Source organism: Macrobrachium rosenbergii, chromosome 5, assembly GCF_040412425.1.
Source record: "Macrobrachium rosenbergii isolate ZJJX-2024 chromosome 5, ASM4041242v1, whole genome shotgun sequence".
Classification (NCBI taxonomy): Eukaryota; Metazoa; Arthropoda; class Malacostraca; order Decapoda; family Palaemonidae; genus Macrobrachium; species Macrobrachium rosenbergii.
The window spans coordinates 27388635-27409351 of record NC_089745.1 but is presented as its reverse complement, the minus strand read 5'-3'; the positions used below and the strand labels follow the sequence as shown (position 1 = coordinate 27409351).

Here is a 20717-nt window from a genome sequence, read left to right as displayed (position 1 = left end):
GTTTGGTTGGTGAAATATATCCTGCATATGTATAAATTTTTAATATACATTGTATTTTTATTATAGTAATAGGTTGTATTTCCATTGCATTTTAGTCAGAACCATGTATGAATGGTGGTGCATGCACTGATGGAATCAACAACTACACCTGTAATTGTGATAACACTGGCTTCAAAGGGGATCAGTGCGAAATTAATATTGATGATTGTGAATCATCACCATGCCAGCATGGTTCTACCTGCTCAGATTTGATAAAGGACTATGTTTGCGAGTGTTATGATGGCTACGAAGGTTTGTGAATTTTTCATGTTTTAATAAGTAGCTTTAATGGGATATATGATGATAATCAATGTGGGAGACGTTTTATTAACATGATTTTAATAGTACAGCATTTTTTAGGTTGAAAGAAATAGCTCTGATATATGGTTAAGTAGCATTCTTTAAGACATTTATTTTCTTTTCAGGGAAAAACTGTGAAAATGATATCCTAGAATGCCAGACTTTCCCATGTCAAAATGATGCGACATGTCTTGAGCGTAGCAATTTAACTCTTTATGAGATTAATATATTCTCCAATTTCTCTTATGAAACTGCTGGGGGTTTTGTTTGTGAATGTGTTCCAGGATTTACAGGTAAGTATCAAAATATATTGTATACATAGTATGCCCATTCTTCAATTATTAGCTTAGTTGTATTCCAAGTACTTTAATTGTTATACATTGGTTTTATGTGAAGATCAGGGTGTTTTAGAGTTTACTTTGGCTATTCCTTACAGTTCCTTTATCTTTTTTGAAGGGGCAAGGATAAAATAAGACTATTTTCTTCCTTGTAAGTCTTGGCATATTGTTAAAAACACACCTAAAATCCATAAACATCACAAAGACTACAGTTTATATTACCAGAGGGATGTCACATTCCCCTTGATTATAACGACTTATTTCTATTGTCATCTATAAAGAACGTGATTGTTTTTCATAATAGTTATTGTACATAATCTATGTTGAAGATATTTTTTAACTTGACGTGTGAAGTGTAGGCTGTTATAGGTTACCTAACATAGCTTGCTGTAGCCTATCTTCAGATAAATCACCGAGGTGATGTAGCATTGGTTACATTTTACCTTATCATGAGTTGATTAAAGAATTATTTTGTTAACTTAATTAATTTAAGTGAAAATTTTGGGGTAAAAAGCCATCCGTCACAATATTCCCAAAATAACACCCTGAATTTATCTGCTACATTACTGTTCACTTCACTAAATATAAACTTTTCCTACTTGTTCATTGCAAGATTATGAGATATATTAAATGTACCATTTGTTATCAATGTACTGAGGAAGAAAAACCAACTATTACAGCCAGCTGTTTTAGCTATTTTGTACGTCTGTGGCAACATTACTCTCTCCTAGTATCTATGCATTCATTGCTGCTAGACATACATTGTCCATTCTCAAAATAATTTTGTATTAAAATTTTTATTGTTGTAAATACAAAATGTTGTATGAGATAGTTTCTGAGTTAGACTTGGGTACATTTAACTGTTTATGTAAAATAAATAAATAATACTATACTGGGGATGTGTGATAATTAGGATTTATGCTATTTTGCAGTCCTTGAAGACCAGATAATAGCCATTCAGAATCTTATTGTTATATTGAACTGTTGAATTTGCAAGTAATAAATTGATTATACTTGTCAGTAGAAAAATCTCCACGTTGAGAGTACTGCTTACAATGTGCCTACAAGAAGTGTTTTGCTTGCTTTCCATTCTTTTTTCTGACTTATTTGTGTTCCTTACAAATTAATCCTTTGGGCCAACTTTATAACCCTCTCCTTGGCAAAATACTGTATACAAACTGTGATAGTTGGTTTCTTCTGTTTAAATTATTTTCCACCTCTAATTATATTTTTCAAACAACTTCAAATAAGTTGAATGGGTAAGAAGCAGGTGGTTTATATAATTTTTTCATTCAAACTGAAAACTTCATATTATGGAATGTTTGGAAATGATTGCGAAATTATATTATGCAAATTTTCTTTAATGTTATATGCTTGTTTCATTCACAGGAGATTATTGTGAGATAAATATTGATGAGTGTGCCAGTGACCCTTGTATTAATGGTAACTGCATCGATGGAATAAATGCCTACAGTTGTGAGTGTTCACCTGGTTATGAAGGCAGTAACTGTGAAACTGAAATCGATGAGTGTGATCGTTTTCAGCCTTGTGTTTATGGCACCTGTGTAGATAAGGTACAGTAATTGTGTATTTTTGGCTTAGCCCATTTTGCTCCTTAGCAAAACTTACAATGTTATACTCTAAAGTACATTACTGAAATCATTTTGATATTTTATTCATAGGTCTGCAATAGCATTTGTTGTAGTGTTGTAGTTGCTTCAGTGAAGCAGTCTGTGATACAAATAGTACAATAAGCTCATGGCTCTTATGGTTTGTGTATTATCATAAAGTCAAATATCCTTCTAGAGAATTTTCAAGTGTTCTTGTAAAGTTTAGTAAAAATTTTTTCAAATACAATTAAAAATTTTTCTAGGTTGCTGATTATGACTGTGAATGTGATGATGGATATGGAGGAAAGAACTGTTCTGTTGAGTTGATTGGTTGTAATAATCGGGAGTGCATGAGTGGTGGCTTCTGTGAAGCTCTGCTGCACAATGAAACAATACATGATTACAAATGTCACTGTGAACATGGTTTCACGGGACGTAACTGTGAAAACTCAACAACTATGTCATTTGCTGGCAAATCTCACGTTCTTATTAATTCAAAGAGAGAAGGAGGTAAGCATAGAATATGCAGTTTTACTTTATGATGTAAAAAAATCTAGGTATCATTCTGTCTTTTTATTTTTACATGATTGCTAATAGGCTATTGCTATGTCCCAGGTCACAATTGGCAAAATGAGTAACATTGATATTGTTTAGGGACCAGGTCTTAATTTGTGACACTCAAGTGAGGTATCTGACAATTCTGAGACCAGGTAAAATTGTCAGGTATGTCATGCTAATACAAAATACATAGATTATAAGTAGACTAGATTAATTAGCAGTCATTGATCTAAATATTAGAAATCTAATTCTTTTCTGCTGTATTTTGTTAGTCGTACAAAATTTTAATGGGTGGCAAACATACTTTTTGAGTAAGTTCAGGGATGTTTGGAAACAGACAAAAACACTGAAAAAAATTAGATTCAAATTCTTTCATCATACATGCCACCTCAAAATAATGCTGGTTTCATTCATGTAACTGCCACAACCACCCTGGCAAGTCAGAATGTGGATGCTCTTGTTTCAGTGTTTCAGGATCCTTTTTAATGGGGTGGGGGTGGGTGGGTGGGGGCTGTGGAGGGCAATATACTACCACAAAGTTACCATTAATATTCACATGTAAATGTTGATTTTTTTCATGAATGGGTTTAGATGTCTGATGAGTTCTGTCTATTCCCTTCAGTTTGTACACTTTTTGCATGAATTCTCATCCACTCCAAGTTCTCATCAAGTGTCCTATCTCCATGATTGTCTGGTTATCACATTACTACTTTCATTTTTAGTGTTTTTGTTAAGTGATTACATCCATTCCTCTTTGATCACATGCCCAAACAATCCTTTTCAAGATAAAAGTGGTGTACCATTCATTGTGCCTTGTGTGGACTGCTTTTTATTTTTTTGATCTTTTGGAGGTGCGTTATATGTTGTCAGTGGCGTTTTATGTTTGCTCAAAAAGCTGGCCTTCAGACAAAAATTAACAAATATTTAGGTAAATTAATACTATAGAAAATTAGAGCTTTTTCAGAAGCTTTATTTTTCTATAGTGTTAATACCTTAATATCAAGAATATACTTGGCGTAGCCTTTTAATTGATAGCAATGTCAGTCAGTCAATCTGGCCTCATATTCCAGTTGGTCACCGAGGCAACATAATCTGTTTCTCCATCTTAAAATTATGTAATATATCTTCCACTATCTTTGCTCAAGGTCTTGTGATGGATGAATTCTGGATCAGTGGATCTTTTGTGTAACCTCTGCCTTGTTAATACCCATTTATGTGTATTTTGGTATCTCTTGAATGCTCTCTCAAGATTTATAGAATATATAATTTAACCTTGCAGTGTAAGGATGTGACAGATAGACGTGTTGAGTGGTTGGAAATTAAACTGTGATTTCAAAGAGTGAGATAGTTTGGACATTTCATGAGAAAGGATGAGAAACAAGTAGTTAGAAAAACTGTGGATTGAGCCTACAAGAAAGTCCAAAAAAATGTGGAAAAGGTGGTATAGGTGAAGGTATACCAATGGGAGTTCAGGCTGGAAGTGCACATTACATGGGTGAGTGGAGAGAACTCATTTCACACTCTACCCCAAACAGGAAATAGCTGATGTGAGAATGTTTATGATGATGGTACTGTTTGATTTTCATGGCACAAAACCAAACAGACTACAGTAATGGTTAATTTATAATATTTTCTTGCTCCTGCTTCCAGGAATCCCATAATTATCATACACCTTTTACTTTACATATTACTTTTTGATATTCATTGTCTCCATATATTGGGGTCAACTCTTCAGTGGCCAGTTCTCCAGTTGCTTTTAACTTTTAACAAGTCACATGCTGTTCCTTTAGATTCTGGGGCCTCACTATTTTCCATCTTTGTAGGATTGTCCTAACCTCTTCAGATGCCATATTCTTGTTTTTATCCCTTAGTCATATCAACATACTAACATCCTTCAGCTCATATACCTGTATTCATTTAGTAGGTCTCTCTCTCTCTCTCTCTCTCTCTCTCTCTCTCTCTCTCTAAACTCTCTCTCTCTCTCTCTCTTTGTCATAATGAACTCTCTCTCTCTCTCTCTCTCTCTCTCTCTCTCTTTATATCATCTAAACAGCTAAGAATATATGGTTTTTATATGCTTTTTACCTTTTGAAGTTTTATTTTTTCCTTTAATTATCAATCTTGATCCAATTTCTGTAGAATTTTTTTTCTTTCAGCAATTTATGTAAACACCAATTTCTCATGTGTTATGTTGTCTGCAGGTTATGATCTCTCATTCCGATTCCGAACTACATTACCCAGTGGTGTCCTGGCTGTTGTGCAGGGAAAAACATATGCTATACTGCAGCTTTTGAATGGACAGCTAAATCTCTACTCACCTATTTTACAAGAATTACCAGAGTAAGATATGCTATTGAAGTGTTTTAATACTGTACATTTGATGTAATTTTAACAAAAAGGATTATCAATAGAAAGGATATGGTTTGTTTTGTTTAGTGCTGCTCATTCAGAACTTAATTGTGATTATTTGTGTGCAAGCTTTCTTAAGGAGGTTTAGAGGTCTTTATATAAGACACCTGGTTTTTATGTGTGATACTTAGAGTACTTGTAGGGGTAATACAGTACAGTACTACTAAAGAGCAATAATGATTTCGTGTTTTTTTTTTATGTATTTGCATTTGTTTAATAGGATTTACATTATGTTCATAGTACAACCATCATTTATGTTAATCCAGAGTCAAAGCCTAGATGCACAACTATCAAATGAAAATGAGTGTGTCTGATGGCTGGATAGCCTTCACCCATGTATTTAGTCTGGGATCTTGGATTCCTGGTAGGAACAAACCTTCGGGTACATTTTTGTTTAGTGTGACAAAAGCCCTGTAATTTTAACTGATTTTATTTCTTTATCATTATTTAATGTTTTTTTCCTACATCATCTTTTGGGAGTTTTAATTGTCCTTTTTTTATGTTTCTGAATGAACCCTGTAACAAGAATTAAGACCTGCTTGATGAGATCTTTGTAGGGGAGAGAAAGCATTTAAATAAGCAATGAACTCATTATTTTCCATTTAGCTATAACACCTGGATACACCAAGGATGCATTTGCTGACACAGTTCATACTAGAGTTGGAAGTGGAAAAGCACAATTTATTACAGGTTGTCCTCTTTCATGTATCCTCCCTGAGACTAGAGGTCACAGGCTTGGAATAATGCTGTTTACTTCCTTCAGGATTGCTAGTGGTTTTGTGAATATGTGCATAACCACTTCTAAATGAAGATTCTAAGTTTTTGAGTACAGGTGATTGCTTCCCTTGATAGTACCTCAGGCCATAATGGACTCTTAATGTATTAATATAAAGTCAGTATTGTTTTTCTGAGAAGCTTGGGCAACCTACAGTGGGATGAAACTCGCTTCACAGTTTCCATGACACACCATGACTGGAAATCTGAGAGTTACTGGAGGCTAACTGTTCCTAAAAGCAGGCAACAAAAAGAACCTTGGAGACACTCCCAGTTAATGATTCTTTTTCTTCTATGAAACTGTTGGCAGCAAAGGATAATATTGCCAATTTGGACCTGGAGGAATGACTACACAGGTTCTCTGGGGAGGAAGATTTCTTAGGTGCGGATAACTTCTCAAAGGAAGGTGTCTATGTGACTCTCAAGGTTTGGACCACTGGAGACTTCTAGGGTAACAAAAGAGTGAAACCCTTCTTAAGCCTCAATTCAAAGCCAAATGCTTTATCTGGAAAGATACTTTTTGGTGTTCTTCATCCTGAAAGGAATCTGTGTCTAAGTTCCCACATGGTCTTGGACATATAGTTGCTTAGCCAGGCTCCACTTTTGGCAGATAAGGGATTTTGACAAAGGAAAAATCTATTTCTGAGGAAGGTCCCGTGTCACCCGGTGAAATTCCATTATAGCACGAATTTCTAGGTATAAAATGCTAGATATACCAGAGAAAAAGAGCTTTCAGGAAAGCCCTCGAGCGTCTTCTCTAGGTAAGACACCACTCACAGAGTCTTACTCGAAAGATCTCTCCCTAAAAATCCCCAGAACAGAGCGGTGAGCCGTTACAGCCCCCACACCCAAACACCCGCCAGCTCGGCGACACCAGAAATACTTTCTTCAGGACTGACTTGACTGTGGTAATAGTGGCCGGAGCAAGGCCTTTCTCAAACAGTGATCTAAAGAAAGAAACTCCTAAATTAGTCGTCATGATTTTGGCTTCAGATGCTTTCAGGAAGGAGGCTAACTTTTTGACTGCTGAGTCATACTGTCTAAGAGTAGAATCTCTTTATAAACCCTGGTTGCACCATCAGTAGCAAAACTTTGGCACCACTTATTGATATCAGCAGACTGACTTCTTAAGTTCCTCGTTGGGCGAGTCGGTAGAGTTGTCGGCTAGCACTCTGCTAGGCCTGAGTTCGTGTCTCTGGCCGGCCAATGAAGAATTAGAGGAATTTATTTCTGGTGATAGAAATTCATTTCTCAGTATAATGTGGTTCGGATTCCACAATAAGCTGTAGGTCCCGTTGCTAAGTAACCAATTAGTTCTTAGCCACGTAAAATAGATCTAATCCTTCGGGCCAGCCCTAGGAGAGCAGTTAATCAGCTCAGTGGTCTGGTTAAACCAAGGTATACTTAACTTAACTTAGAAGTTCTTGTCTGAACTTGACCACTGCTTTGTTCTTTCTGATGAACATACTACTGGATAGTCTGTTTCTCATTTACAGAAGGTAGACTCGAGCATTATCCTTATTGAGGTAGTCTTTACCATTTTGGACCGTATGTGAATCATCTCCTTTCATGATAGATTTTAGTGAGACTGCCCTAACTGGCAATTCTGGGTCTCTCTTCAATGCAGCTTCTGGGAGGCAGTCAGCCATTGGCCCATTCTGATTAATGTTACAAGTTTTTTTTTGGGGGGTTAAGTCCAAGTATCCTGAGAGGATAATGGCCCCCCTTACTTGGTTGGTTCATGCTAGGATCCCACATTTCTTCCCTGATTTGCAAGGGTCAGGCTGTATTGGTTGGATATGATACGTTGGTAACTTTCCTAAGGTCAATAAGTGCACTCCAGTGACTGAGAATGAACTGCCATGCTGGACTTGTTTCCTCACACGAGAGGCATTTACAGATTCTCATTAAATTAGTAATCTTACTTAATTGTAGGTTTGGTGATCGTGCTGGAACAGGCAGCTTCAGAAGCAGAGACCTCTTACTTATGTTTACAACAAATCTCTCAGTAATTGTGTTCCTTTTCAATGAAGATTTTCCTCATTAGTAATCCAACTAATATATGGATGCTTGGGCTGTTTCTCTTTCCAAGTCACCTTAGGGTGCATTGCCAAGAGAAGCATCTTCACTTGAGCCCAGATAGTCGCAGCAAGGTAATGAATGGTAGCACTGCTCAGTCTAACATATGTTTCCTTTTGTTGGTAAATACTGATGTCAGGTATTCCTCATAGTCACATGGAGCTATAAGATGCTCATAATAAAGAGGGGGGGTAGGGGGTAGTGCACATGTCTGGTACCTGTGCTGTTGGAACCTGTCGTAGATGTAACATTCCTGATATCTGCCTCAAAGGTAAGCAGATTATGGCTTCATCTTTTAGTGCTCTCTTTTAAGATGATGTCCTTTAAGACATTTTCAGTAATGTTTTTTGCTCTTACATTGTAGTAAGGGTGTTATATTAACTTTAAATTAGCGATCCTTCATTATATTAACTTTAAATTAGCGATCCTTCATTTTAATATCTGCCACAGTGATTCAACCTTTGATTTGCTTCTCCCACCTAATTGCAATCCATGCTTATGCATATAATGAGTTTGTCGTGAAACGAATGTAAAGAAAAATTACTTTTATAAATAGAAACCCATCATTTACATCAAATATCCTGCATCTCAACTCTTCTGATTGCTTGTGGCTCCAGCCTAGATAGAGAAAGTCTGCTTCTTTTGTAGGGGGTCAACCGGACTTCTCCTGCAAAGTGGGTAAAAGTGCAGTCTGTTGCCAAGCAGTTGATCAGTATGCATGCAAGAAGGCAACATAAGGAAATTTGCTCGCAATGGGCAGATAAATCAAGATAAAGAAATAGAATAAAATATGTTTTATCTACCTTAACGCTTTAATAACAATTCACAAAGAGAAATTTGACTCAATTTATTTTTACATTGTAGTGGCTGTGCTACTACTGAGTTCAGAGGTCTGGTTAAACAAATCATTTATAACTAACTAATGTAAAAAGTTATTGTAATACTGTACTATGATGAGATCAAACACATCACTACTGAATGATTTATAACAGACCCAATGCTATAGTAACCCAGGATTTTGGGGCACAAACATACAGCAGTGGCAGTGATCATCCTCCTTTGATTCATGAATGATGTGTCTAGGATTCATAAGTGTCATACGTGTGGGCTTCATGTAAAAGATGATTTGTTATTGGAAGAAAATATGTTTTTCCTTTAAGAATTATGTTTACTGATAATATTATAACCATATATAATTATATAATCATCATTGTTCTTTAGATTGAGGATAACTATATAGGACACATAACATTCTCTGTGTAAATTACTAGGACTTTCTGTTTTTTGCTTCTTTAATGTGCTGGAGATTTAATATCTGTAAATATGTATGGAATCCAAAAGACAGGTTGTCAGTTTTACATGATGCCAAAAAAGTAAATTATCTGTTTATCACTTTAATTTTTGACAGATATTCTTTAAGGTATCATTTGCACTTATAATTTTTGAAATTTTTAATATATTAGGATAAACTACAACTATTCAGTGTTAAAATGACAGCAAAATTAGTATTTGATCACTAAAATTTACTTTGAACTTACCATTTGAAGAAAACTGTTATTGAGAATAAAAAAAATTAGTTTGTTTTTCTTTTGTTTTACAACACAGTAGCTTAAATATCAATCAACTATATATTATTCACGAGGTAAATTATTTCATTTGTGTGTTACAAAAAAAGAAATTTTGGATCTCCTCACTTTACTTTTGATAAATGCTTTTTTAACAGTGTACTTTAAACATTGTTGTCATTGGCTAACTTCAACTTAACTGGATTTTTCATCTTTATTGTTTACCTCTTTTGAGCATACTGCAGTCAAGAAGGAATATTCAGTTTTGAATTGACACCAAAATCAACGTCCCCCCTTGAAAATTCACACAGAATGAAATCTCCTATGATTATTGTAGATTCATGAAACGCATTTTTTTTTTTTTTAGAAATCATGGCACTGTTAATCGATCACTGTTAAGTCTGCAAAGTAGAGATAGAGATAGGTACAGTAATTGAAAATCATCATATTTAAGCACAAATTTCTTTATTGTGTACTTGCAGTTATTCTGGTGATGGCAGATTAGATGGTATCTTTACTGGCTCACACCTTAATGATGGTCAGTGGCAGGAAGTAAGAATGACAGTTAATGAGAGCTATGTGGTCTTAGCTGCCAACGACCAGGAAACTGTGCATCCTGGTAATCCATCCCAGATCATTGAAAGTTCTGCAACAGTTTTAGGTAAGAGTGGGTTATATATGTGCCTCCTTTTTAAAGGATATAAACCCCCATAAATTGTTTCTTTAGAATTATTTTAATTCTTACTTACCTTTCCAAAGTTTTTCATTACTAAATGGATATGATAAAGAACATCGGTGCACTACTGTGTTTCCTTTGTAAAAACTTAAACAGGAAAGGTTGCACCATGAAACTATCAGCTATATCTAAGCCTCATTATATTTGTTCTATACAATATTCTGATTCCTGTGGCTTGTAGTTGGAGTCACATAATACTACATTTGGCTCTTTAGGCAGTATACCAGGGTCTGTTTCTGTCACTTGCATTTTAGTCACAGTTTATATTTATAATTTTTTCTTTAATTTTATATTTTTCCTCAGGTGGTGCAACTTCAACATTGGCCATTCTATTAAATGGAGCTCCATTCTTTACTGGTTGTATTGAAGATGTTTTTGTTGATGGAAGTGTTATAATTCCAAGTGACGTACCCTCTCCAATGAAGGTAAATTAACAACAATTTTATTGGGAATTATGGCATTTGATTACCAGAAGTCTTAATATGCTTGTCAAAAAATTTTTTTGAATAAGTTGCAATAATAAAAAATGCAAAATTTGATCAAGTATGTTATTCATTCAATTTAGATATGTAACTCTTCAAAGAAATTCTGTATACAGTATATATAAAAAATTAGTAATTAAACTGCTGCAATCAACTTAACTCTATCATTTTATTCATTGCATTTTTGGTGTTTAGAAAATTACTTTTCATGTTGCATTTTTTTGTAATTTCTATAAAGTAAAGACCTCTCTAAAACAGATAGCAGTGGAAGAGGGATGTCCTCGTGAGGAGCAGTGCTCTCCCAATCCCTGCATGAATGATGGAGAGTGCAAAGATATGTGGACTAGTTTCTTGTGTAACTGTCAGAGGCCGTATCTTGGAGATACCTGTGAACTAAGTAAGTACTGATTTGATTTTTGACATTTCATGATCATGTCTCATTAATAATTAAATAATAGTTAATTTGTGCATCAGAAAATTTTCACCATTTATTAATAAAGATAAGGGATATAAAAGTTATCTGCACCATGCATTGATATGTTATGACATACTGTAGTTATTATGCAATCAAGGTAACAGATACAAGCTAAAATCACGGAATAATTGCTTTTCAGGCGATGCTGTAAGTTAATTTACTAAAGATGACTGATACTTTCAAGTTTTTAAAAAAATCATAACAAAGCATACATTGTACTCCTTGAGTCCTCTTTTATGTGTAATACTAAAGTATATTTACTTTTGAAGTACTGTACTGCCTTTATGATTGCTTACAGCAGTTTATGAATTAGCTTAGATAGGTATCATTTATAACTGTACTTTTCTGTTCTTGCATTCTTTCTTGCATGGATGCATGAAAACAATGTCATATAGGAGGTATACAAAAATACTGAATATTTTTTTCTTATTAGATTATGCACTTCATCAGATTATCAGCTGGTGTAAATTGTTTGTGTTCACACAACATGAAGATATCATTCTCATGCACAGTGCTTTTTGAATTGAATATGTGCCAGTTTTGTAAATGGCCTTTAAATGTAATGAAATAACATCAGTTTGGATGTGTTCCAAGAAACTCTTCTAGTATGCCTCTGGTTGTGTTTCTCTGTGATCCTTTGGAAACATAACCATTTAGCAAATTTCATAGACAGTGTGGTGCCATTTCTTTGAATGTTGGAGAAAAAATTTAAGTCTTTTAGAGCAAAAAATTCTGTTTTGGAATGATGTAGCTGGTAGTTTAGTTGTGGGACTATATGTTTAGACATGACTAATAACAAAGCATTCTGGTTGTAAGTTACTGATATTTACTGATATAGATTTTTTGTAGTTAACTAACAAAACACACTCATTACTGACAAGTACAGCATTCATTTTTATGTCATAGAAAGTAGTTAAGTTGTTAGAATATATGCTTAGACATTATACGGGCGGTCCCCGGTTTACGAAGGGGGTTCCGTTCTTGCGCCGCATCGTAAACCGGAAAATCGTCGAAAATCGTCAAAAATCATAAGAAAACCTTACTTTTAATGCTCTGGGTGCATTGAAAACGACATAAACTGCATTATTATTGAGTTTTACATCAAAAAAACCTTCAAATTATGATTATTCTGCCGTTTTGGGGCCAAATTTCTTCCGTCGGATCGGCGTACGACGCGTCGTAACCCTGGAACATGCGTCGTAAGCCGGAAAATAATTTCTGATGAATATATTTGAAAAGCGTCGTAACCTCGGAACGTCGTAAGCCGGAACCGTCGTAAACCGGGGACTGCCATATATTAATAAGAAAACTGTGGTTGTAGTGTAGTAACAATGGCAGTTGTATTTTTTATATAAATCACATACAACTGACCAACAAACTATTGTAGAAAATGGGGGTATAGGGTTGGTTATATTAATAATAACTGCAGTCTTTTTTACCAACAAAAATTGCTATTGGAGCAGGTAACATGATCATTAAAAATGTTTTAACATTTGAATGTCTCCAGTCCCAGGGAAGACAAATGATCAGACTGCACCCTTGCTCTAAAATGACACTACATGACTGCATAGGATTTTGTTCAAAAGTCATTAACTGGCAGTCTCACATGGTGCATATTTATCTGTTTTTTGAGTATATATGAAAACATTTATTTTATAAAATAAGACCATAGTATGTTTCATATGACTCGAATCTATCAAATATATCAGAATTGTAAGAAAATATTATGTATAGCCAAACTGCAGAAAAACTGATGAAACATTTCCAAACCTTTCATCCAGCGCAGATGTGTTTGACAAAATATGTCTTCATCAAACATAGGTTCAACTGTTAAAGTAATAAAAAAATATTCATAGTATTATGATGCTTGAATCACAGCCATAAAACTTTGAATAGTCCCATTTGAAAATTTTTATACTTAAGTGCAAAAATAATAAATAAATAGGAAAGTATTACCGTAGATAAATGCATTCACAGATATCAAAGGTGAGCGTGATCTTTGTGTGACAAAACAGATTTTATTCTTTGGACTAATTGTGTGGCACTGTCATTGGGTCTGCTATTAGGCAGGAAGTATTTTCTTAATACAAGCCTATTCAGGTGCTATTCTAAGCTCATGATCTTACGGTGACCACTTACATTATTTTCATTACATGAACTTTAGAGGACCTTACTAATGTTCAGGGTAGAATTCTCCTAGTTTTCAACGTTTCTATTTAAGTCTTTAATAGCATAAGAATGATGTTTATTTCTCTGTTACTATTTCACCGGGTGACACGGGACCCCGATCCAGAAAAAGGATTTTGACAAAGGAAAAATCTATTTCTGGAGAGGGGCCCGTGTCACCCGGTGACCCACCCCTGTTTTTCATTCTCTCCCTCCCTTGATAAACTTCATTCTAGTGAGGTGGGTGCTAACATGGAATGCGGCTAGTGTTGCCTTGTATACAGTCCGTGAGTAGTGCATGGGCTTGTATCGGCACCTCTCGTTGGGACTTTTGACATTGGGAATCTCTATAGGATAAGGTTCCGTGTTTTTGTAGTTCACCCTTTTCCATACACGACTCCATCTAGTGGAGCTCGCTCTGGGGTAGTAACTCCAGCATTTCATTTAGCTTTCTCTGGTATCTAGCAACGGAATTACCTAGAAATTAGTGCTGAATGGACTATTTCACCGGGTGACACGGGCCCCTCTCCAGAAATAGATTTTTCCTTTGTCAAAATCCTTTTTCTTAACTTGCTAAAAATACACCATACGTAACGTTCACATTTTTATACAGTAAATAATTTCTGGTGGGAACTTATCTACACGTTCTTACTCTTTAAGTTACCTGATGAATCAGTTATGCACCAAAATCAAGCAGAAGTACTTTTAAGAAAATAAAATTCTCCATCATTTAAAAAAATTGTGTTGCCATGGGCCTTGACGTTAGTATTAATAACTGTTTACATTAAAATTAATTACTATCTTCTTGATGTAATTTGAAGAATCATTATGTTTTCAAAGAACAGGTAATCTCAAGAAATGAACCTTTAGTAAACTAGATTGCAACTTAGAAGCCTTGGCAACATACGGGCAGGTTGAGCACAGCCTAAAACTCCAGAATTCAAATAAAACTATTTGTAGTTCATATTTCTATTTTGAAAAATGTTGTTATAACTGTTGAGTGTATTATGTTTACTGTTATATGCTGCTGAGGTAGTTACAGTGACCACTTTGAGTATCAAGTATTGTACGCTGGCATTGGCAGCAATGCTTATCTTGTCGCACTGTCTTTTGAGCTACATAGTGTGGAAAAAGTTAATAAAAAATAAAAATTAAATAATTCTTTTAACATAGATTACAAATTATATCAGTGCATAAGGGTTAATATTTATATACCCACAGGGAAAACAATGTTAACTGTGAATTCACAAACTTATTGAAAAGAATGACATTGGAGATGTAAAAAAAAATAACACTGCTTGGCAACCTCACTACATTTTACTTTGCGTCTGAGATTGTAGGCGATACAAAAATAATCATATGGCTCAGTTATGACCTTGACTGTACATATATTTCAATCCCAAATTTATTCCCTTCAACCTTTGTAAGGAAGAAAAAAAGATTAATTAACCATCTTAGACAGTCCTAAAGATGTCTTTGTTTTTCCACCATTTTACTTTATATTTGAGCTTTTATATTGGACTTTTTTTTATTTATGGAACTCCTTGGATATCTGCCAATAGATATTATTGCAATTTTAACCATGGTAATTTAAATCTAGATCTAACACTTCATTAAATATAATTTATAATAATTCTGGTATGTTGACCAGCAATTGAATATCAGTTGTTAATCACTGAGACAAAGCTATCATGTGGTAGTGAATCTTATGAAATTTGTAATTGTTTTTAATGTTAGGACCAACCAGAACAGTAAAAGTGGAGATAGGTCTTTGAATTATTATTCTGTATTTGAGAGCATTGATTTCTTAGCTTAAACCTTACCTCCAGTAAACTGATTAAAAAATTTTCAGTTTAGTGGTAACCAGAGTAATATAGTACTGTAATTAGTGTTTTCAAATGTTAAAAATAAAAACAGTAGTTGGAACCAGTAATTACTTTCATATATGGGAATATGTTCTACATGGCAATAATGAAATTTTGCTTAACTAGTTGATTGATGCAACTTGAACTTGTGATTGTAGTTTCTTGCTGTTACTGTATAAATATTAGGTTATGATTTTCAACTGGAGGTTATCTAGTTTATAGTTTATCTTAGAAGTTACACATGTTTATTTACAATGAAGATGGCACATTTACCTTGTCCTCTAAATAACCCAAATTAGCCAGTAGCTACTTTGAGACTAAGCATACTTCGCATGAAACTGTCTGGTCACATTTCTTAAATTTTGTGCAATATTAAGTATTTGATTTTCTTTCCTTGTAATTCGTGAAAAGAGGAACTTGGAACCACAAAGGATCGCAAAGAATATCCGAAGCATGATGTGAATGATCATGGTAGATTACTTTGTTTTTCTATCTCTTCAGTTGTTTGATGTGTTAGAGAATATGGTATTTTGGGCGTAATGGTATCTTTTATTTGGGCATATAAGCAATCCAGCTTTACTGATGTGTAATCTCTTAGTTTTATGAGTTTCACACATCAGTTAGTCATGAGTACCATTTTGCACAGTGCCACTTATGTCTCCTTTCTTCAATCTTTGTAGGAGGAGCAACCTGGGAGGCATCACTTTGTAGGTCTTCAACAGCACATGCTTTAGCATTTTAAATTGTGATTATGTAGTTGCATTCTCAGACCCCTTGATTCAAAACTATTTTTCTGGCAAAAAAATTTTTGTTGTTGCGTTAAGAATTGCTGAGAAAAATATTTTTATGTGTATGTCATAGTGTTTATCAGTAAATGCTTAGCAGCAGTTTTTTTTATTACTAGTTCTTAAATTTTTTACATCAAAGGGTCTGCCATTTTTAGCCACCAGTTGTTGCTTGGTTGTCAAACATAGCATTTTAATTTATTTTTGCACTTTTTTGTGTAGTTAAAATATATTTGTTGTGTCTATGTTTTAGAGTGCAGTAAAATAATAGTCAGGTCATCATAATGGCTTTATTAGATGTATAAATAGTTCAGTAATATTATTTGAAGTAGAAATAGCTAAAATATTTTCTTAAAATTTATTTATTGATTTTGAAATTTATATAGCAGTATTTTTAGCACTGCAGATGTACAAAACACTTCAATTTTAATGGCAATCTTATTTATTAGTTTGTGATGAATCTTGCATGTTATTTTCTTTAAAAAACTAACAGTTTGATGTGCAGAATTTGAATATTGGATTAAGTTGTTAGATGTAGTTTTTTAGAATTTAGTCAGAATTAATACTATAACCGTTTTCAAATGATGACCCTGATATGGTATATACCATCTCTTATGGTATATGATCAAATGCAAAGGTAAAGTATTTCTCAGTAATATTTGTAGAATTATTTTTATTTATAAACATTTTGCATGAAAATGTGAGAGATTTTACTGATAGAATGCAGAACATTTATAGCACCATAAACTTGCACCTGCTGGAGAGGGAATATGCTTATCTGGAATGAAACTGTTCTTGTAGAATAAAACTTAATGCAAAGAGTTTCAGGTTTACATTGAGCCATGAGTTGACCTGACTTGTGACTGATGAATTTTGCATACTTGGCAGGAAATTGAGGGAGAATGAGAAATATTTTGAAAATTCTTGAGAGAGGGAAATAAAATGAAGAATTTGTGCCTGTGTTAGTTACATGAACCAGAAAAACACTCCTTATTGTATTTGATTTTCTGTTGTGAATTGCAGGCTTTACTCCAGCTACCTTTGGCAATGAAGATATACTGGACAGTTTGGTAACTGTGATTATCCCAGAAGTGGACCACGCAACATACAGGACACATGCAGATGTGTCAATGCTTGTACGCACCAGAGAACCAGATGGTCTGATATTTTATTTAGGAACACCACTTGATGCAGATATCCCAGGTAATTTCATCTTGTGAACCTTTTCTTGGAAATTACACAGTGTAGTTTACTTTATAGTGTTGTAATAGAGGTTAAATAAAAGTTGTTTCATCACAAATCCAATACTGATAATCAGCCTTTTTAAAGCCCAAGAGTCTTAGATTCTTCAGTCACTCTTCCAAAGTAACAGGCATCCACAACATTTTAGTCTTGCTTAGCTGAGTGTAACTGCCTTCATGCCCAATTTTTTGTTCTAATTTGGATAATTTTTTAACTGTACCTTCAATCATTATTCTTTATTTGTTTACTGTATTTGATGACATGAACTGCTATTTTGATAATAAGTAAGCATAAATCATACCTCTTTTTTTTTATTTTTTAATTAAAAATTATTCAGTGGTCTCGTAAGTGACGGAAGTGTGAAGAGTGCTAAAATCCAAAATGCTTTGATTGCTCTGGAGACCAATCACGACACTCTGAACAGGAGTTACTTACATTGCAATCATTTGATGTGCATCTGCAACAAGTCAAATGAGTATCAGCATCAAGAGGCTAGATAACAAAAACAAGGGTTGTAACCTACCCCAGAGCATTCCCTCTGAGGCCTAGCCTTCTCAGATGGTTCATCGTTTGCATCTCAAATGCAAATACAGTACACACAAAATAACACACAGATACAGTATTCACAAATATATGACAGAAACACACAAACTAAAAACCACAATGCCAAGGTGGAGAATGAACAGGAAGTGCCACATTGCATATTTGTTGTGTGATACTGGATTGCTCCATATGTTTTCCCAGAGTCCCTTACTTGGTTCGGCTTCAGTAATTTCCTGGTGATTGTCTTTCCCTCGTAGTTGGCTGTATAGTCTTTTCTGGTTGGTTCCGGAGGGTTTGTTCTGTTGGTATTCTTTATTCCTGTTCATGTACTGCTGGACCTTACGTGCTTTGGCTTTAGGCCTCTGTTTTATATCTTCTATTGTGTTGTTTAGTCCCTTCTCCTGTACTTTGTAATTCTCATTCAGTTCCTCTCTTGTTTTCTTGTTTCTTAGCCTCTCTTCTGCCGTCTCTTTCAGTTCACTCAAGTCAGATCTCATCACCATGATTTGTATTTCCATGAGCCTTTTCCAAGGCAGTTGCTGTTTTGGTTTCTGTTGGGTTGGTTGTGATGGTGGTGTTGGTGTTTGTATCCCCATGAGTTCTACTACGAGTCTTGCTCCTGCATATGTCATATTATATGTTTTTGTGATACTGGTGGTGTGGATTGGTCTCATTATTTCATTAACTTGTTTTTTCCCTTAGTTTCTCTGTGTTGTAGGCTTTCATGGAGGGGATCTTTGTTCTTTCTGTATCTGGCTCCATCCATTGTCTGAACTTTTACAACCATTCAGACCTCTCTGTTACATCTTTGGTGTTTCTTCGTGTGTTGTTGTTTGGTAGCTCATCATTCCTGTCGTTTTCTGTGTCATCGTCTCTTAGTTCGTCTTCTTGTCCTTCAATGCTGGGTGTTATTTCTCTTTCCAGTTCCTCTCTTTCTGTTGTGGAGAGCCAGTTCTTCTTCTTTATGTTCCTTGCTTGGTCTGCCAGCCTCTGTTCTGTTTGAGGGCTGTTATTTCTCTTATTCCCTTATTCCAGATGTTGACCAATCTTCTTCTGTATCCTCTTTCTGTCGGGTTGCTTCTGATGTAGCATCTCTATATTTCCTTACTTTCTTCTCTTGTCCATTTCTTCTTCTGGTTTGCCTCTGTAGCTCCAGTCTCTGGTTGCTGGTTACTGTCGTTGTGGTGGTCAGTTGCTGGATGACGACCTCCAAGTACCTGACCCTCGTCCCCGTCGAATGGGTTGTATACCTGGCTGCCAGACGGAGCTCCTCTGTTGCCAGAGGTTCCACTTACGTCATCATTTATTATTTCATTTCTTTCCATCATTGCTGAGTTTTGCTATTTAATCCATAGCTGGACCTTACCCCATCGGGAATAGGTACTCATTTACAGCTGAGTAGACTGAGGAAATTATGGTAAAGATCCTTTCCCAAGGAATCAGCGCCGAGGAGAGCGGTCACCCATCCAACGATTGACCAGCCCCAATGTTGCTTAACCAGTCTATCGATGAGCTAAACCACTCTGCCACCAAACCACTCTGCCACGGCGCTTCTTCTTCTTCTGTTATGACATATGTTTTCTTCTTCTTCTTCTATAATTATGACAAATAAATGTCTGAGGAATCTTGTTAGATGCAAAACAAGTGAACAGCATGTTGAAAGTTGGATATTTATGGACAAATGGGCATGTGTACAAGGCTACCTTTTAGGTTTCTTGTAGTTACTGTTTCCTTTCAGGTGGACTAGTTGTCTGAGGCATTTTGTCAACCATGAAATGAGCCAAGTGATAATTTGTGGTGTGCAGTGGCATAGTTTTTTTTTTTTTTTTTTTTTTAACAAATTCAGTACAAACTCATTATGTCGGCCCTGCTAATTTGATGCAATTCATAGATCAGGCAACAGAAATAATGAGACTTGTAGCTTCCTGAGACTAGAATCTACACATAGATATGCAGAATCTCCAGTTGACTGCTCTTTACTTTCTTGTGAAGTGAGATGGAATTGTCTGGGATGATTTTTTAGGGCAAATTAAGCAAATTATGGGTAATGGATTTATTTTGAAAATACTAATGTTTAAAAGATAATGTACTTTTATTCTAATATATTTTCATCATTTTATTTTTAATCACACGTAGAATTTTTGTAATTCTCTTGTTGCTTAAGTTTTTAAGTTTGTTGACCCTTATGTGTTTATGTATTTCATTTGCAAAGTTGTGAACATAGAGGTTTACTAAGCTGTGTCAGTCAAGACAAGCTCTCAAATGAATTTCTTAATTTTGTAATAAGAATATCTTACATTTATTAACAATATCTTACATTTACTTTCAGGGTTGCAAGATAAGCACCTGCTTGCTCAGCTTGTTGGAGGAGATCTAGTTCTTCGTGTTTTGCTTGATGGGCCTGAGGAAAGATTCAACATCTCCAATGTCGTGATAACCGATGGAGATCCTCATTTGCTCCATGTAAGCTAATGATAAAATACAGTATATTTAATATGCCTTGCAAATGATGTGGTTTTGGTTTGTTACAAGAAAAGTGTAGTAGTTCTCTTGGTTTATGAATTATGAGTTATGAGGTCATGACACATACTGAAAGAGATTATAGGTGAACCAATGAAGTCAGTCAAAAAGGACCCTCCAATCACCTTACACTATTGACGTTTCCATTTTTTGAAGGTAACTCACAGACTGTGGATACCCTTTCTTTTGACTTTGATTTGTTATAATCCTATGTGGTATTTCCTGGTTTTC

General features: G+C 35.0%; 1 protein-coding gene across 1 annotated transcript in view; it reads left to right on the top strand.

Annotated features, from left to right (window-relative positions):
- The window catches only part of crb (crumbs), a 213684-nt gene that overhangs the window by 123254 nt on the left and 69713 nt on the right, over positions 1 to 20717 (top strand). Inside the window, exons 17-26 of the mRNA XM_067103901.1 lie at positions 96 to 291; positions 465 to 632; positions 2067 to 2251; positions 2551 to 2797; positions 5047 to 5185; positions 10155 to 10333; positions 10712 to 10833; positions 11149 to 11287; positions 17205 to 17384; positions 20296 to 20429. Of these exons, the coding sequence (XP_066960002.1) occupies positions 96 to 291; positions 465 to 632; positions 2067 to 2251; positions 2551 to 2797; positions 5047 to 5185; positions 10155 to 10333; positions 10712 to 10833; positions 11149 to 11287; positions 17205 to 17384; positions 20296 to 20429 (1689 nt within the window). The remainder of the gene's footprint in view (positions 1 to 95; positions 292 to 464; positions 633 to 2066; positions 2252 to 2550; positions 2798 to 5046; positions 5186 to 10154; positions 10334 to 10711; positions 10834 to 11148; positions 11288 to 17204; positions 17385 to 20295; positions 20430 to 20717) is intronic.